Source organism: Oryctolagus cuniculus, chromosome 15 (assembly GCF_964237555.1).
Source record: "Oryctolagus cuniculus chromosome 15, mOryCun1.1, whole genome shotgun sequence".
Classification (NCBI taxonomy): Eukaryota; Metazoa; Chordata; class Mammalia; order Lagomorpha; family Leporidae; genus Oryctolagus; species Oryctolagus cuniculus.
In genome coordinates, this window is record NC_091446.1 from 19,620,341 (window position 1) to 19,640,544 (window position 20,204).

At 47.1% G+C, this 20,204-nt stretch overlaps 1 protein-coding gene across 2 annotated transcripts in view; it reads right to left on the reverse strand.

The window, feature by feature from the left end:
* The window catches only part of RBM20 (RNA binding motif protein 20), a 217,576-nt gene extending 204,893 nt beyond the window's left edge, over positions 1–12,683 (reverse strand). Inside the window, exon 1 of one of the 2 annotated variants that reach the window (XM_008270500.4) lies at positions 12,402–12,683. In XM_008270500.4, the coding sequence (XP_008268722.3) occupies positions 12,402–12,568 (167 nt within the window). In that variant the 5' untranslated portion in view covers positions 12,569–12,683. The remainder of the gene's footprint in view (positions 1–12,401) is intronic. The other variant, XM_051823573.2, reaches the window with a different exon arrangement.
* Positions 12,684–20,204: the final 7,521 nt, after the last annotated feature.

The following is a 20,204-nucleotide window of genomic DNA, read 5'->3' on the forward strand; positions in this document are numbered from 1 at the left end:
CTTTAGGGTGATAGGAACATTCCAGAACCAGATGGTGGGGACTGTCACACAACGTGAATGCACTTGGTGTCTCTGAAGTACACACTTTAAAGTGGTTAAAGGGGAAAATGTCACTGCTGTGGTTTGAATGTGGTTTGTCCTCCAACATTCACGTGCTGGAAGCTTGGTCCTCGTTGTTGCAGTGTTGGGGTGGTGGAACTTTAAGAAGTGGGTAGTGACAGGTCATTAGGTCACTGGAAGCACTGTCCCTGGAAAGAACTACTGTAGCTCCCTTGGAACCCATCTGTTCTCCCTAAAGCAAGCTTTATAAATGGAGGCCACACCACACACTCGCCACTTTCTGCACACGCGGTGAGACAGCCCACAGGGCCCTCACCAGAAGCCAGAGATGCAGTTGCCCAACCTTGGGTTGCAGCCCCCAAAACTGCACGAAATAAACCTCTTTCCTTTACAAAGGACCCAGCCTTGCGCATTTTTTTTTATAACAACAGAAAACTGACTAATACAAAAATGTTACAGGGGCTGGTGCTGTGGCATAGTGGGTAAAGCTGCCACCTGCGGCACAGGCATCCCACATGGGTGCCAGTCCATGTTCTGGCTGCTTTACTTCCAATCCAGCTTCCTGGTAATGAACCCTGGAAAGCAGTAGAAGATGGCCCAAGAGACACAGAGGAAGCTCCTGGCTTCGGACTGGTCCTGCCCCAGCCGTTACAGCCTTTTAGGGAGTGTACCAGTGCATGAAAGATCTCTCTCTTTCTGTCTCTCTCTGCCTTTCAAATTAGAGAGAGAGAGAGGGAGAGAGAGAGAGATGTTGTAAGTATTTTATCATTTTTAAAAATAATTATTTCTGAAAATCAGAGTTCTGAACGAAAGAAGCTAGGCAAAAAAAAAAAAAGAGTAGATACTTTGATTCTATTTTATACAATGCAAACTAATTGACAGTGATAGAAAGCAGATCAGCAGTTGTCTGAGGGGACAGAGTTAAGGAGGGAAGGGTAAGTTATAAAAAGCATGAGAAAGCATCCTTATCTGGCTGTTCAGTGGTTCGATGGGGACTTCAAACACATACAGCTAAGTGTGCTTCAGCCACACCACTGTAAAATTGAAAAAGGATGAAGTTTTGGATGGCTCTTTAAGTTTCTAGATTTATTGAATTGCTATTTGAATTACACTGAGAAATGCACTGTTTGAAGGATCTTTGCCATAAACCCTTTCTCAGGTCAAAAGCAAACAGCCCCTTCCTGATTTATTGGCTCTGCTCAGTCTGCTTTTCACATACTATGGCTTCTTAAAGCAAAAGAATGCCTGTAACAATGTCTGCAAAGACAGGTCAAGAAGCTTGCCTGGAGCAGGCTAATGGAGCTGGACGTGGCCATGTTTCAAGTCAGGAATTCCTCTGGCTATTAATAGGAGCCTAGGACACTTTAATCACTGCTGAATCCCGGTTTTCTGAATTGGTTCAAAATGGTCTGGTAGTCCTTGGCAGACATTCACTTTGCAAATCAAACTATCATATCTGTTATTATTTTAGCACATGCTGCGAGGATTATAAGTGTTTATATACTCTGCATGAGCATCAAATTCAGGTCTTGCCTAACATGCATAACGAGCAGAATGAGACAGGGAACCAGATGCCAGAGTTGGATTTGCTCATGGAATTTAAATTGGGATATGGATTTCACTTTAAACCAAAAGGCATGCTTAAAGCTACAAGAAGAAAAAGAAATATTTAAAAAAAAGCTTTTAATTGACTACTTAGTTTGTCTCAAATTCAATCTACTTTCAAATCTATTGCAGCCATGTTTTCTATAATTTTTTTGGTAAGTGATGGGCTTTATATAAATTAAGCATACAAATACTGACATGTAGATGATAGCACCACTTGAATTGATACAACATTCTCCATTCTCAGCCTAATTCCACTCTAGCAGTTCTTTCATCAATACTATTTTTCTTAGCTTTTCTGAGACCTTGTAAGGCTGTGACTTGCCTTTCTCATCTATGAAATGGACAGAATAACAGCATTTGTCTCACAGAATGATTGTTGGATTAAATGATAAACAGACTAAATACACACAAAGTGCTTAGAATATAACTGGCACACAGGAAACATCCAATGAAAGTTAGTTGTTATTTTCCTTATTATTGTTGTTCCCTTTTCCAGATGAGAACACTGAGGCTCAGGGCCAGTGATGTTAAAGTTGATTCCAGAATAGAGAATGTGCCTGCTCCTGATTCTTTTCACTGTACCACCTTCCCCACCCATACATATTTTTGTGTGTGTACTAAACTGGAAGAGGCAAAAATAGCCATGTAACTTAAATCTAAAAAGCATGAACAAACCAGGAGTCACTAGCAGCATCAGGACTCATCCAGTTTAGGCTCCGGGATAAGTCATCACTCATTTTTAAAGTCTGCTTCATATAGCACTTTGGAAAAGGGAGATAAAACTCGTCTGCAAAGAGCCAACACAGCTTCAAGGGGATGCTTTTAAAAACCTCATGAGCTAGCACCCACTTCCTGCCATTAGCTTTAAGAGGGATTTGTATGCACTCTGTATGGACATTAAAAAGCGCTGCGGCCGGAGCCAGAACGCCTCCAGTAGGAGCTGGGTGGAAATTAACCGGCCCATGATCTGGACATCCGAAGTCAGTACTAGAAAGATCAGAGGCTCCAGATAGTATCTACAAGTTGCTACCGCACAAACATATCTGCAAGGCTGTTTGATTCAAACCCTATCTCTGAACGAGTCCATTCTACAGAGAGTTATTTATCTTTCTAATTCCACCCATTGTGTTAGAAGCACCTTCAAAAACTTTGTCCAAGTTAAAACAGGAACCCATTTGATGAAACCTGGTTGTGAAGTACAGAGATCTCATGGTATCGTGCCACAGACAACATGCTAATGGCGAGAAGACCCTGTAGTAACTGGGGGATCAAACAGCTGGACGTACATACGCTGCCCATAGCATAGTTTTGCCAAAACGCGTAACCTGAATCTGGCCATGAGGAAACAACGGTCACACCCAGATCATGGTTCATTCTACAAGATAACAAGAGGGCAAATGAAATCTATGAGTGCACATGGTAGATTAAACCAGAAACATCTTAAGCAAATGCACTTGTGAACTGAACCAGGTTCAAAAACCAGCTACAAGAAACATTTTTCTGACAGAGTAAGTTACAAATCTGTTTGTTTAATGTTCTTAGATATGATGACAAGACCATGGTTATAAAACTTATTTTCAGGCCGGCACTACGGCTCACTTAGCTAGTCCTCCGCCTGTGGCGCCAGCACTCCGGGTTCTAGTTCCGGTTGGGGTGCCGGATTCTGTCCCAGTTGCTCCTCTTCCAGTCCAGCTCTCTGCTGTAGCCCGGGAAGGCAGTGGAGGATGGCCCAAGTGCTTGGGCCCTGCACCCGCATAGGAGACCAGGAGAAGCACCTGGCTCCTGGCTTCAGATCGGCGCAGCGCGCCGGCGGCAGCAGCCATTTGGGGATTGAACCAACAGAAGGAAGACCTTTCTCTCTGTGTCTCTCTCTCACTGTCTAACTCTGCCTGTCAAAGAAAAAAAAAGAAAACTTACTTTCGATAGTTCAGGAAAAGAGAGAACACACAAAGATAGTAAATGCACAGTTTTGAAAGCAAAATTTACTTTTTTTGAATGACAATCAAAATTACACCCTTGGTTGAAACAAAGTTGAAGTAGAGTGGATGAGGGATGAGGTGGCAGAAGAAATAATAGGCGTTTCTGTCGCTGGCTGGAGAGTAAGAAGTAAAACGGATCTGCTTCCTTGCAGGAAAAATATTAGTTACGCGTGTACACCTTTAAACTCTCATCTTTACACTACAGCCTGAAGCTACTAAGATGTTTCAGATGCGAAAGCAAAGTAGGCATTGGATTTCTTCCTACTAAGGATATGGGGAAAGGTACGCTCGCCCAAGAGGAGCAGAGGAGAAAATGGCAGGAACAGAGCGAGAGAGGCTCGAGCGAGGCCCTGCGTCCTGCAGCAAATCCAAAGGGGGTGCCCAGTGGGTGAACACCAAGGGTGCCTTCCTCGGTTTCCTTGGGGGATGTGAGAAGAGGCAGCAGATTCTTCTACAAGTGGCCCCCCATCTCTGCCCTCCCCCCGTTTTCAGGCACACACAAAGGTAGCCCAGCCCAGCAGAAGTCACAACAGCTGGACAGATGGGGACTGTCGCCCACCGACCACGGCCTCACCGTGTGACCGAGAACAATTCACTCGACATCTCTGCTGCTCATTTGCTTTATCTAGAAAACCAGCAGGGCAGGGCTACAGCCACCCTCAGATGCCTGCAGGACTAAAACTAAGACAGCAAGGGACAGCACGGTCTTCAAGTCTTAATGTAAAATGTATTATTTATTTTTTAAAAATGGCATCCTTTTCTCTGCCTATAATACAGGCTCAGTGAAAGAAAACAGAATGTAGACAAAAAGGAAAAAAGATAAAGCACTTTCACAGCACCAACCAGTCAGAGCCGCAGTGTGTATCTTTGTATTTCTTGCTGAGATGGTTTTTCAGACTGGCAGGCTCCAGTGTACACATTCGCACACCTTTTAAAAAAATTTTTTTTTCTTAAGAAAACAAACGAGATCCTGGCATGCTTGCTGTGTGCGGATTTATTTTTAGTTAATACTATGTAGTCCTCACTTCACGTTAAAATACACGAGACAACAGCACCATTCTAACGGCCGGACAGCTCATGACCTCGTGTACGCACACGGTTGATTTTCCCAACTGAGGGACACGCAGGTGGCCTCTCCCTTCACGCTCTTCTCCACAAGCTGTAGTAACAGCCTCATGTTCATCCTCATTTGCACCATCAAGTTGATAAATCAACAATTTAATCATGCAGCCTCTCTCTCTTTTAATGCAGTTAATCTTCACATATTGGACAAAGTCTCTCTTTCACTCTGGCCTCTGCCTCCTGCTAGCTGGGAGGACACAGCATGGGGCCCAACGCCAGTGCCTAAGAAAATCTAAGAACCTCCACAGAGGCAAAACCACGGCCCAGCTTGGAGGCACAACAATCTCCTCCAGGCAGGAAAAAGTGTTTCGGGCTGCAAGCTCCCAGCCGGCCTGAGCAGCCCACGCAGCCGAATGGCAGCGCGTCACGGATTCCAGGGCCCCTCGGCAGCCCAGCTCCTCTCAGACATTCGTGGTTCTCGGATTCACTGAACACAATTCTGCTGGCTGAGTTCAGCCCAGCGTGGAGGAATGGAAATTCTTAGGTCCGTCTCCTATGTAGAAAACAGTATTTTTTTTTCAGACTCCAGGATTTAACATTCCACAATAATTAATATTTCAAAATAATTATTTGCAAACCCGCTCAAATTGTTTAGAGATTAGAACACAGTATAAAACTTCCTCCCCTGCACTGCTATTTGTGTCCTTTTCTGATTTTAAATTATGTGATACATCCAAATATTCTCTGCAAACCCTGGAGAAAACATTTAACTCTCTTTACGTAGTTAATTTTTTCATGGACAATCAATCTCACAAACATACCTAGGCCTGTAGCTAAGTTCAACAATTAACTCCTACAGGGCCGGCGCCGTGGCTCAATAGGCTAATCCTCCACCTTGCGGCGCCGGCACACCAGGTTCTAGTCCCGGTTGGGGCGCCGGATTCTGTCCCGGTTGCCCCTCTTCCAGGCCAGCTCTCTGCTGTGGCCAGGGAGTGCAGTGGAGGATGGCCCAGGTGCTTGGGCCCTGCACCCCATGGGAGACCAGGAAAAGCACCTGGATCCTGGCTCCTGCCATCGGATCAGCGCGGTGCGCCGGCTGCAGCGGCGGCCATTGGAGGGTGAACCAACGGCAAAAGGAAGACCTTTCTCTCTCTGTCTCTCTCTCACACTGTCCACTCTGCCTGTCAAAAAAAAAAAAAATTAAAAAAAAAAAAAAAAAACAATTAACTCCTACAGACTCATGTAAGTTTATTCTTAAAAGGAGCTACCATTGGCTGGCACCGCGGCTCACTAGGCTAATCCTCCACCTGCGGCGCCAGCACACCGGGTTCTAGTTGCGGTCCAGGTACCGGATTCTGTCCCGGTTGCTCCTCTTCCAGTCCAGCTCTCTGCTGTGGCCCGGGAGTGCAGCGGAGGATGGCCCAAGTGCTTGGGCCCTGCACCCCATGGGAGACCAGGAGAAGCACCTGGCTCCTGCCTTCGGATCAGCGCGGTGCGCCAGCTGCAGCGGCCACTGGGTGGTGAACCAACGGAAAGGAAGACCTTTCTCTCTGTGTCTCTCTCTCACTGTCCACTCTGCCTGTCAAAAAATAAATACATAAAAAATAAAAATTTATGAAAAAAAAAGGAGCTACCATTGGTCATTTTGACTCCCTGGAGAAGCTGGATTAGGAAGGTTAATTGGCTTGTTCAGGTCACCCACTCCCAGTCCAGGGTTGATTTTTTTTTTTTTTCTTCCCTGACCTCCCTTGTCAAAAACCCAATAATTAATTTGGAGCAAAGGCACTCATTTTCTACTGACACCATCAGGCAGATCCTAAATTGTTCTGTTCAACAATGAATTCCTAATAAACCAAACAAAAAGGCTTAGTGAAATGAAGGCATCCTTAGAAATACCTATTAACTTGTCCTCTCCTGGTACTGGAGGTCAGGCTAAAGGACAGGTCCCACAAAGTTCAAAAGCAACTCTGGGAAAGCAAAACTGAAAAGTACTTAAGATGTCAGGACAGCGGTCAGGCTTGGGCCAGGGCGGGAAGCGGCAACTGAGGGGCTGAGCTGATGGGTCATTAGTGTGATGGAGAGAAAGCAGGTGCAAAGGCAAGGCAGAAGCAAATGGCCCTAGGGCATCCTTAGAGCAAATGCCCACATTAAAGGAGGGGAAAGTAGCGTGAAAAATATCTTCATGGGGTGATAACCACCCCTCAAACACATGCATGACCCCAGCCTTTTGTTTCTGAACACAGGGGAAGATTTATTGGGCAAGCTGAGCTACAAGTTATTAACACATCCTCACGCAAGTTGCTTAACTGCTCCCTTTTTGCTCATAAAGTACATCCGTATCAATATGTGCCATCTCCCCTAGGGTGTGCTGTCAGCAAGTGGGAAAAATTGCCTTATAAACCATCAGGGGACTTACTTATCTTATAAAATCCAGCAGAAGTTGGAGGAAGAGAGGGATCAGCTAGCTTGACTGAAACTTTCACCACTCTAGACTTCATCGTACTAGATCAAGATTTTCGACACAAACACAAAAACACAGAACAGAACATTTAGGGGGAGGGGCTCCTTCCCTTCGACATCCTTCTCAAACAGCTGGGGGCAATGACTTGTCTCCAAAGTTGCTATCTGTAAATGTCAAAGACTGAAACCTTGTCCAGCTCCTTCGAAGGGTGGAATTTAAACAGTGACCACCCATTAAGCCATCAAACTGTCAGCCCACCAGTGGTGCTAGAAACCAAATTCACATTCCTAACCCCAAAACATGCCATCTTAATTAGAGGCAGGATTTCCTAGTCCATGCACTGACAGGAACAAGCAATATGAGGTATCTGGGATAATACATCTGTGACTAAGATCCACCGGGTCCATTAAACAGAAAGGGAATTGCCATGCAAGTCTTTCTACAAACCACAAATTAGCATCTTTGCCTTAATTCTGAAACGTAGATCACTTTACTTGCTGCAAAACTTTTCAACACTCCATCTGAACACAGCCATCAGTCATTCAGATCAGCCATGGATCCCTTGCTCAAACATACAAAATAATATCAGTTAAGCCATCCCAAGCCAGATCATTACTATGGCAGCAAAGACAAGTCAGATTAAGTGGCATTTGTGGAACAGGAGACCACTTCAAGCTTTCGTCTGGAAGGAGTTTCATGGTGGCCAAAGGGAGAGGGGAGCTCGGCTCTGGAAAATTTTACAACTCCACAGTCTCCAGCTCCTCCATTCTCAATTTCCACGTTCAGTTCAGATAATGTTCGTTTCCATCCCTAGGCTGGATCCCCACAGTTCCCAGCCTTCTGTGTATTCTTGTTTCTCAAAGCTCTGAGTTGAGCGACACCAGTCTGTTTACCTGAAGATTAGCCATTGTGGGCAGGGAAGAAATACTAATCTAAACTGGAGTCAAAAACCTACAGCCTCAAGAGAAACGAGAGAGAGAGAGAAATTCGATTTCACTATGAGTCAATCCTCTTGGGGTTTTTCCCTCCTAGTGACTACTTGGGACGGGCAAAAAGACTTGAACAGATAGATCAGCATTCAAATTCCAATGCCCAGGTTTGGGCTTTGTAAATTACTCATTTGATAAGCTGCCAAGTGTGAAGCAGAAGGAGAAGTGGACAGAAGGATAAAAGAGGTGTTCAAGCTTTTCCTCTTTCTCTCCCCCTCCGGCGCTGGCATGAGAACAACTCTGTGCACCATATGTATTGCCATCCACTGTGACGAATGGCAATAATGTTCTACATTTCACAATACTGATCTCTTCAGCAATTTGAGAAAAACTGCTAAACTGGATGACTACAGTACTACCTAAAAATACTTATGACAACAAACCCTCTAATGAAATTTCTCTTAAAGATGCACCTTTAAGAGGCTTTCTAGAGGAACAGTTTTCAGACTGCTAAGAAAAGACCCGGCACTCTCTCCTCGCGTTTGGGTAAATGCTTAATCCACTCTCACAGTTTCCCTTGTCCGATGCTCGTCTTACATGCAGCTGAAGACGGTGTTTACAATTTTCAAAATTCTATCTACAATTGTATTCTTATTTCCTCTAGAAATGAGTTCAAACTGATGCTAGAATCTGTGCAGATGTTAGCCATTCCACCCTCTCTCCAGACGAGGACCACAGATGAAGGTGAGGTAATGTCCCTTTTTAGCAAATTCCCGTTTCCTTCCCCTGGTTCTGGATATAATTATCAGCACATCCATCAGAGCGGGTGAACATCACACACAATGTGCCTGGAGATCACTCACCGAGGATTACAGGAGACCCTTCCAAATGCAGGATGCCTGTAAAATTATCTGCAATCAGAGTTGCTACTTGTAACATTTTCTATTCTGAGTCAGGGGAGCACTTAGCATTGAAAACACAGCCAAGGGTTCTAATTGCTATGCAGAAGACGAGGAACTTTACAAATCAAAACTGGATTAATGTGTTCATAAGCCACCAACACTTACATACAGGTGCCACCAGCTATCACATGCTCAATCAAAACTTGTTCTATTTTTATAATTTTTATGTCATCTATACTTAAATATGCAACCTGATGTCATGCCTCCACCAGGAATATTTTGCTGAAAATCAAATAATTTAGGAAAATGATCCATGTTCCCACTTCATAAAAAGGATGTCTGTTTATTTGATTAATTTTCACGATGATTAGTGCTACATTTTGCGGTCCCGTCTAACGGCGGATTCAACATTTCACACAGAAGTGAGTGGCTCATTTCACCCTGATGAGAATTTTTAACTTGCCGCCTAAATTTTAATTGTCTGATGTTTATCAAGGTTAACAAATAACTTTTTGTAAATCAAGGATTAGATTTGATTGGAAAGCATGTTATTAAAACAAAATCAGTCTGTAAGTTTGAGGTGATAAATCCTCATAAAACATTCACCAACATTCTCTGACGATTTCTTACTTCTGCTAGAATGGAATCTATATATAATTTAAGTTCTCAGTTTATTCTGAATTCCTAAACTGGTCGCTAATCTCCTCTGAAGGTGTAACGTATATTTCTTGTTGCCCAAACAATGTAAATAATGGTTCATGTCATATGTAATAATACCTCCACATTGGCAAACTTGGAGAATGAGCATTTAAGGCAAAAACCTTATGCGATATTAGTTAATTTTGTCTATGACCTGGCTGATGACTTTACAAGTAATGCTAATACTGGCCAGTTGTTGGAGTGGACTGAGAACATGGATGATCCTCAACTGTAGCTAACAAGGCAAAGATAGGATACTAAACAAACCTGATTAGAACAAAAGTGTGCCATAAAAACCGATTTCAAATACAACCTTCATAAGTACTGATAACGACTTCTGAAGAGCAAACACCAAAATCAATCTCATTATTTGTTGTCACACCTCATGTGTTTAGCTACTTAAAGGCTGTTCTCTTAAGACCCAGTAACATGCAAGTGAACAGGAAATGTTTTTTACTTTGCCCATTACTATGGTTTTACCAAAACCAGTGACTTTATCCATAATGAAATCTGTTACTAATAAAAATCAAGAAACACAGATATTAAGAAGCAGTAGGGAATTATAATCCTTAAACACCAGGCAGTGTGAAGACCGACCTCCCTATCATTTTGAAAGAGACCAAAATTTCTCTTCGGATTTCAATAAGGACCTCACTAAAATAACTAGGAGAAAATCATATTTACTACGCGTTTGACGGGAATTTCATTGGAAGCCCCAGGAGGCGGACACTCATTCTGCGGCCGAGCGGCCGTCTCCCCACCGCCTCTTCTCAAAGATGGCTGATGCAAAAGGCACCTCTCCACTGCGTAAAAATGGTTGTCAGATTAAATTATGCAAACGTCGTTTCAAAATAACCTGCTCAGGTTTCAGCGCATTGAAGATGGACCTGCGAAGCCTTTGCCACGTCCCGCCTGCAGCGGCATTTCAGTAGGTACTGAGGGGGGCCCAGCCCCGGACCGTCCGGTACGGGAGGCCTCTGAGGCCCAGGCGCCTCGACGGCGGCCGTCACCAGCGCAGACCCGAGACGGCCACCAGGCGCTGGGACAGCAGGCGAACGGGCCATCTTTGGAAAAGCTCCGTCTTACCTTTTCAGACTCTAGAAGTGGAATTTTCAAAGTGGTCTTTACAGGGCAAATTATTAATGACACGAGGTCACTAACACACGTCTTAAACGGTCCCCTTCCGCCAAATGGCTCTCACTTCAACCTCGCAACATTTCATATGCAGGCACCCATCACCCATATTTCTGGGAATATAAAGTTCTCGGGTTTTTTTCCTAATGAAAAGCAAATGATAGGGAAATGCAGGGAGATAACAAATACCAAAACAATTCCAGCAGCCTCCATACTCAGCCTGCTTTCAAGCCCCGAAGCACATAGGTGTTTACAAATAAATAACTGGTCAAATTGGATCTTCGTTTTAGTAAGTAAACTTTAGGTTTTAAATGGGCTTTCTCTGTTGGCTTATATTTATACTAAGCACTAAAGAGAAATTTTAAGTAACAAACTGTCAATCATATTTAGTAAGAATTAGCTGAAATCATTTTTACAAAACAACAGGAAAAGAATATTTTTGATTTTCAAATAGTTGGAAACTGTTAGAGAGTGAAATTACAGAAAATATCAAATTTTAAAGCCAAAAGCTGTCACGAGGCCTTCGCATGCCCCCAAAGATAGGAAACCATTTTGTTCTGAAATCCGAAAGCAGCGTTATTTGAAGTCAAGCTCGGGTTTTCTCTCTATTACGTAAGTCAGACTTGAAAACAATAATCATGAACTGCTACTTCTCGGCGCACAGCCCATCCCGGGCCTGCATTTTAATGTTTACATAACCCGCGCATCAGCACCGCGCTGCGGGACCTCCGCGGGCCACTGGTGCGCGGTGCGGGCGCTTCTCGCTCACGGCCCTACGCTCCTCACGCCAGGTCTGAGGGCCGCGTGGCAAGCGGAGCAAACCCCTAGGAAAGACCCTACACATAGGAAACCAACGCTGTAGGCCTCACACGGTCCCAACCTGGAAGGAACAAGCAAAACAGAACAGCACCGCCTGGCTCTCGTGTGCCCCAAGTGGGCTGAAAGGGCGTCTCGGGGACCCCCCGGCCACCCCCAACTACCCGCGCGTGGGACAGACGGGGCACCCCCGCCCCAGCTCTCCCGGGCCACAGACGGCAACGTAAATGGGAGCCGGGGCGCCGCTGCGAGAACCTCGCGCGGCCCTTCCCGCACGGGCGTCTAACACATTCGGGACAGAGCAAAGCAGGCCGCTTCCCGCCCCTGTCACCCCCGCGTCCCGGGCTGGCTCCAGGGGCGCCACCAAAGCGGTTTCACGCGTGAGGCGCTTCCCTCCCCCGCACACGCTCACGCGCGCACGCAAACGCGCATTCCAGCGGCCTCCGAAGGCCGCAGGGATGAAACTCAGCCTCCCCAACCTGAACTATTTTAATGACATCTCTGAAGAGAAAGAGGTTGAGGAAAAACAAGATCGTTCCCCGCCATATAACTTGGCTGCCTCCTCCCCGGCCTCTCTCACAGCCCGAGTGCCATCGACTCTGCCCAGAGACCCGGCGCGACAACTTCAAACGCCCGGAGGCCAAACGGAGTTGCGCAGCGACCCAAGAGAAGCCTCCCAGGGGGCGCCCGGACGTGTCCCTGAGCGCGCCCCCCGGCTCCCGGCTCCCGGCTCCCGGCTCCCTCCTCTTACTTTTGGATGATCTGGGGAAGGCCGGCTTGAGGCGGCGGCGGTGGCATCCCTCGCGGGCCCGGGGGCGCTGGGGGCGCCGGGGCACCCGGCACGCCGCAGGCATCTCTGTCCGCTGGCTCCGGACCGCTGGGGTCGGCGTCCTGGCTCATGGCTGCTGCCAGCACCATGCGGGGCGAGACCGACCCGGGCTCGCGGCGAGAGAGCGCGCGGGAGGGGCGGTCCCGGCGCACGGGCGCTCACTGGCCGGGGTCCCCGTGCCTAGTCCCGTTGCCCTTCCCGGTGGCGCGGGGAGGAGACGCGAGGGGCGGGGAGGAGGCAGTCCCGGCAGCGCCGCCTCCTCCTCCCGCCGCTCCGGCCCGTGCGGCCAGGCCAGGCGGGGGCGGGGGGTCAAGGGGGCGTCTCCCGGCCGGTGGAGCTGCTCCGCGGCGGCCGGGGGCTGCTGGACGCCGGGGCAGCCACCCGCCACCGGGACGCGAGCCGGGCGCTCGGCAGCGCGTCGCACCGCGTGAGGAGGCGAGACGCACGCCAGCCCGTGGCTCGCCGCCGCGCGCTCTCCGCTCCCGGGAGCCGCGAGGCCTGGGCTGGCCCCGGGGACGGTGCGCACCACCTTGCGCGGCCCCTGCCAAGCCGGACGGACTGAGCGCGCCCTGGGTGTCCGCGCGTCTGGCGCAGCGCTCGCTCGGGGCTCCGCATCTTCCTGCGGCGGGAGCCTGGCCATCGCCCCGCACACGCAAGGGGACCCAAACCCGCGGGTTTCACCCCAGGTTTCAATTCAGCTGCTGGTGTCAGGGATCCCAGCAGCACCCCGGGGGTGGGAGCGCCATGGGTTTCCCCTTTCTTTTGCTCCTCGCTGAAAGGACCCCGCCACGACCCCCGACCCCAGCCGAGCGCACAGACAAAACCCAAGCACGCCTTTCACACTGGTGATTTATTGGCCAAATCTCACTGGAAATGTGAAGGGGCGAAGGAGCGCGTTCGCCCACAGAGTGCGGCAGCCACCGCCGCCTTGAAGTTCTGGTGCGCGTCGCTCCACCAGCCTGAGGCTGAGCAGCTGCCCCGCAAGGCGAAGCCTCCGGCGCGGGCGCGCGGATGCGAGATGAAGACGAACCTGGAACCGCAGAGGGGCCCAGGCGCGGGGGCAGAGCCCCGGGAAAGTAACCACTTTCCAAGGCTTTACCCGCCGTCGGGCGCGCGAGCTCTAAATCCACACACCTGCGGCCCGAAGGCGCGGATTAGATGGTGCCTTGGAGCCAGAGCGCGCGCCAAGCTGTCCACGGCCTAGAGCCCGCTGTGCTGAGCATCTCCGGCCAGCCTGCGCTCCTCCCGCATCCACGCGAAAGAAGATTCTGGAGCTGGACACTCCGATACCTGGCAACTAACTGATCCCCTGGAAGACGCTTTCCTGTCCGCAGGAAGTTTCGGTCAATTTCCCCGCCCCCTCATCACCTGCGCCGGCGCGCGCCCTGATTTGTCACCCCACCTGGGCTTCCCACCGGCCTTCCCTTGCCCTTTGCTTCCTACTCCTGTAGCGCATGAAATGGTCTGACTCCTTGTAGTCCTAAAGATCAGATCATCAGTCCACAAAATCGCCCCCATTTCACGACGAGAAAGCGTCAGGGGGACTCTTCCCGGGACTCGCGCTGGAACAAGAGTCACGCCCGGGTCGTTCCTCATCGCTGCTTTGTATCGCGAAATTCCTGCCTGAGGTTTCCATAGGACCCCAACTCCTCTCCCCCACCCCAGACTTCCTTGGTGGAAGAAAGTGACCTGAAATTGTCATTACGCTCTCCCAGCAATTAAAAAAAAAAAAAAGTTCTGTATAATTGCACTGGGATCTCCCCCGCTCCGCGCCCCCTAGAATCCTTCGAAACCTCCTGGGAAGGGCCCTGTAGTTAAATAAAAAGAAAGACCTGGTTTTGAGACCAGATCTGCAGTTGATCGGTGGAATGAGTCAGCCGCTCTGGGTGTCAGTTACCGAAAGCAGTGTAAATTAGGAGCGAGGCGATCCGGGCTTGCAGAGTCACTGTGGGGATTAGGGATATTGTATCTTGCATATTTGGTTCAGGATCTGTTCAATCTGGCAGCCACCACAAAAATTCTTTCTATTCCCATCTTGTAGCCAAAGAGAACAACAGATTTCAACCCCAAAGAAGTTGAGTGCCTGGAAGTCACAATGTGGATATAATTAAATCTGTCCCCTAACGTTTTAACTGGCAAAGAAGAAAAAAAAAATCCTAGACCATATTATATGAACGCAGCTCTCTGCCTCTCGAAAATGATGTGCTAACACATGACGAAATAAGGCAGGATGTGTAAATGTGAGTATTCGCTCGGGTTGTCTTGCATCCTTCCTGCAAGGTTGAAATTTTCAAAATAAAAAAGGAAAGATGGATGATTCACAAGATGTTTTTCAGAAATCCCATTTCCATGACTATAGCTTCAGATTTGCAATTTATGTGTCAGATAAAAACTGAAATTTGAATCGGACGAGACTCAGGGGGGAGCAGGCAACACCAGCTAAAACCTGGGGATGGCGATGTTTTCAGAATGATGTTGCGTTCCGTTTCCCATTGTGCAAGTGTGTTGAAGAGTTCCAAAGAAAAATATTTTTTAGCTCATATTTTCTCACTTCCTTTGAGGATAATGACAAAGCAGAGTCCCTAGCAGGGGTTATAGCTCTGTCTTTTTCTGCCCTCTCCCACCTTCTCCCCACCAAGGATGTCTTCCTGGTAACAAGCAAGAGAGGCTGTGACTCACCTGACTCAACACGTGGGGAGTGTGACTGGGCAGTGGGGCTCGACATCTCTCTCTGTTCCATTCTGCAGAAGCATCCTGTCCCTCCTTGACCTATAAGCAAACCAGGATCAGGCAGTGAGGCTGTTGTTGATGATGAATACTTTAACATTTAACAATGTTAGCTACTAAGCGCTTTCATAGATGAGTTTACTCACAATAACCCTGTTACCTGTGTTTTATAGTTGAGGAAACTGAAGCTTGAATAGGTATAAAAAGTTGCTCAAGGTCACCTTGCTTCTAAGGGGCAGAGCAGGACAATAAGTGAGTCAGGCTGTCCCCAGCTTTCCTGTCACCCTTCCTATGCTGCCTCAGTAGCAGAAGTGGAGCAGAGATCTCACCTGTCCCTGTTTGCTGGGGGGCCACCTGTGTCTCCCAGTCAGTATAAAATGCTCACTTGCACTAGCGTTCAACTCAGCCTCTCATATCCACCCAGATCAGTACACGAATAGGGGATGTCTACATTGACACCTTACAAATAAGAAAATTCAAAGAAACAAAACCACCTGGCAGGAGGTGGTAGGAAGAAGCAGGAAATGGAGCCCAGGTCGCTACTGTGCCAGGGTTAAACCTGCTGGGGAGGCTGGCACTCCGGCTTGCTTCATATCGTATTAATACATGCCTGCTGTGTTCAAGGCGCTGAGTCTAGGAGCATTCTCAAGCCTTCCCACGTTTACACTTTTCAGACAGAGATGCTTCAAGGATGTGCCAAAGATGACTGGGATAATACACAGCAGACTGAGGTCCAGACGCTGGTCTGAATCCCCATGATCCTCTGCCCTGGATAGAAAGTGGAAAAGTGCACGCACCTCCTGCTGGGATTGTGGGCATTCATCTCTGCAAATCATTGAATATGTGCGGCTACTCCACATATGTACACTGCTACACTATTTTGAAAATAACAATTTACTTTTTAGATTGTAAAGTCGGATAATATCCAGAACCCATGTGAGACCAGCAGTCTCATATACGGTGGGTGAAGGCATCAGTTGCTGGGACCTCTTTGAAGTGAATTGGAACTGTCTATTCGGTTTGCAACTAGGAAACTGCCACAGCAGTTACCACTCTGGAAACTGATCCTGTGGGTTTATTTGTAGAAAGCTGGGTGTACAAGGGAGTTTATTGTGGGGCTGTTCAGCACAGAAAAAACTAGAAACAAAGCGCTAAGCAGTGAACTGCTTGTAAGGACAGCACCAATATACAAGTGAATTCATGGCATAGAAGGTTAAGCCACCACCTACAGTACTGGCGTCCCATATGGGCACCAGTTCAAAGCCTGGCTACTCCACTTCCTATCCAGCTCCCTGGGAAGGTGGCCCAAGTCTTTGGGCCACTGCTACCCATGTGGGAGACCAGGAAGAAGCTCCTGGTTCCTGGGGAATGAATCAGCAGATGGAAGATCTCTCTCTCTAGATGGAATTCTCTCTCTCTCTCTCTCTCTCTAGATAGAGATAGAGATAGAGATAGAGATAGAGATAGAGATAGAGATAGAAAGAAAGATAGAGAGAGAGGCATATATTCAAAATTTTTTAAAAAATGACACCAGCATCTCATATGGGTACCAGTTCGAGTCTCAGCTGCTCCACTTATGATCCAGCTCCCTGCTAATGCTCCTAAGAAAGCAGCGGAAGATGACTCAAGTGCTTGGGCCCCTGCACCCACGTGGAAGACTAGAAAGAAACTCTTGACTCTCAACTCCTGGCTTTGGCCTGCCCCAGCCCCTGCTGTTGGTGGCCATCTGGAGAGCGAACCACTGGATGAAAGTTCTCTCACTCTCTCCTTGTCTCTCCCTCTCTTGGTAACTTTGCCTTTCAAATAAATAAAATAAATCTTTTCTTTTCTTTTTTTTTTTTTTTTTTTGACAGGCAGAGTGGACAGTGAGAGAGACAGAGAGAAAGGTCTTCCTTTGCCGTTGGTTCACCCTCCAATGGCCGCCGCGGCCGGTGCACCGCGCTGATCCGATGGCAGGAGCCAGGAGCCAGGTGCTTTTCCTGGTCTCCCATGGGGTGCAGGGCCCAAGCACCTGGGCCATCCTCCACTGCACTCCCTGGCCATAGCAGAGGGCTGGCCTGGAAGAGGGGCAACCGGGACAGAATCCGGCACCCCGACCGGGACTAGAACCTGGTGTGCCGGCACCGCTATGTGGAGGATTAGCCTAGTGAGCCGCGGCGCCGGCCCATAAAATAAATCTTAAAAAAAAAAAAGAGAGAAACAAAGAGTAGGAGGAAGGAAGATGAAGGAGGAGGTAGAGTCCTGTAGTGGCTGCTTCCTGAAAGGTGGAACCCATTAGCCTCAGCCTCTGGGAAGTGAATACTCCAAGTCAGATAAAATTACACACACACACACACACACACACACACATAGTAAATAGGGCAATTTCATGTTCTTGTTTACCATAAAATGCGAACAAACTGATGTATGATAAATTGGGGAAAAATGTTTTCTTTATAACAAATAAGACACTGAAAAATGTAACCTGTAATTTGTATTTGCTGGTTGGAAATGGGGTCAAAGAAGTAGGATGGCTGAAATCTGCATAGAATTTAGAAGTTCAGAATTCTCAGAGCCAGCACTGAGGCATAGCAGGTAAAGTTGCCTGCAGCGCCAGCATCCCATATGGGCAACTGTTAGAGTCCTGGCTGCTCCTCTTCCAATCCAACTCTCTGCTATGTCCTGAGAAAGCAGTGGAGGATGGCCCAAGGACTTGGGCCCCTGCACCTGTGTGGGAGACTGGAATAAGGTCCTGGCTCCTGGCTTCAGATCAGCGCAGCTCTAGCCCTTGTGATCAATTGAGCAGTGAACCAGCAGATGAAAGACCTCTCTCTCTGCTTCTCCTTCCCTCTCTGTGTAACTCTGACTTTCAAATAAATAAATCTAAAAATAAAAAAAGTTCAGAATTCTCAAAGCACATGGAATAGGAAGAAGGCAGCTCCTGCCCAGGATGCTAAGTCACAGTCACTGCTTCCTGAATCGCTGAGGGGTCTTTTCTCCATCTTTGCTAGGTCTGTGTTTTAGCTCCCAAGTTCATATTGTGCTTAGATACCAAATAGCCCCAAGTTGAAATGTTTATCTCTGGCGGAAAAAAATTTTAATAATGTATTCAATGTATCTAATATTAAAGAAAATATTTAATATTAAAAATACTCTGTTGATATTGAAATGGAAGACAGATTTAATATAAAAATACTTTGTGATGACTGAGTAACATTGCTATGGTAAGAAATAACTATGTTAAATATAAACCCATCATATTACAAATTTTTTAAAGATTTATTTATTTATTTGAAAGGCAGAGTTACAGAGGGAGAGGAAGAGGGAGAAAGGAGAAAGAGAGAGAGAGGTCTTCTAACTGTTGGTTCACTCACAAGAGTGAATGGCTGGAGTTGTGCCAATCTGAAGCTAGGAGCCAGGAGTTTCTTCCAGGCCTCCCACATAGATGTAGAGGTTCAAGGACTTAGGCCATCTTCTCCAGCAAAGAGCTGGATCAGAAGTGGAGCAGCCAGGACTTGAACCGGCGCCCATTTGGGATGCCGGCACTACAGATGGTGGTTTTACCCGCTACATCATAGCACTGACCCCTATAATTTTTTTTAAAAAGGAGGTAGATCTATATGCAGTGGTAGACAAAGATTTCTAGGTAGATTACTACAGAGAAAATGCAATTTCCTCAAGTGTATTGAAGTACAACTCAATTTGCTTAAGTATAAGAACATACAGCACTCCTGGGAAAATTATCCAAGTAATTAATTATTGTTAACTGTAAGTACCTCTGGAAGTTGGAACATGGCAGCAAACTTTTCCTTTTATATTTTTTGAATATCTGAAATAATTTTTTAATTGCTAAAATGTATTTGAAAGAGGGAGATCTTTCATCTACTGCTCACTCCCCAAATGCCCACAACAGCCAGGAGTCCAGAACTCAGTCCAGGTCTCCAATGTGGGTGGCAGAGCCCCAAGCACGTGACCATCACCTGATGTCCCTCCAGGGTCTGCATTAGCAGGAAACTGGAATTGGGAGTAGGGTTGAGACACAAACCCAGGCAGGCACTTGGTTGTCCCAAGCGACACCTCAGCTGCTTTGCCAAATGCCAGCCCCTGAAATATGATGTTACTGTATATATGGTATTTTAATCATTTTAAATAGGAAAATGTGTTTTTATTAACTAATGACAATAAAATTTAGTTATTTATTTTTTTAACTAGCAATTCTTAACAACAGCATACTAACAGGATGTCTAATTTTAAGTACAAAATTAACCTGAGATAATGAAGAAACGCACTGGATAATGTACTGTCCAAACTTAAGCCTTTATATAGCCTAATGACCCAGATAGACAGTTAAATATTTAAATCATTATGTTACCAGGAATCACGTTGCTACAGTTACAGTCTATCAGTTTGACAGTTATGGACACATACTAAGCAATCTAGCAACATCAGCCGTAATACCTTAACTGTTTTCTGGGCGTTCATAATAACAGCTCCCCTTCCTTAAGTGTTACCCTACAGGCTGTCTGGAGTACATATTTCTCATTTAGTCCTCACAACCACCTTGCTAGGTGGCCTTTGTGCCCATTTTGCAGATAAGGCTCAATGAAGCCCAGCCCCCTGGCCAGCTAATAGGCGGCAGTAATGCAGGTCTACCTTCAGTTGCTACTACTTCTGGCGTTGAGCTTCCAGCTGCTCTCTGGGCGTTTCTTGATATTATGGGGCTCTCGCAACTGGACATCCCTCTGCTAAGTCCTAAAGGGCTGACCTTTTCGCTCTCTCCAAAACCCCATCCTTTGGTTGCCGCCTCTCCCCACTCCCACTTGGGCTTTATGTATTTGCTGGTCCCTCTCTGAGAACCAGAGTATAAAGTCTTCAACTTGAACCCCCACTGAATCCTTGCAGATGTCTGAAAACAATCCTAAAATAAAATCCCGTCCTGCCTTCGCCAAAGATCGCCTCTCTCGGAAAACGCAGGAGAGACTGCGGCTGAAGGATGCTGTTTAAAAATAATATGGTTAC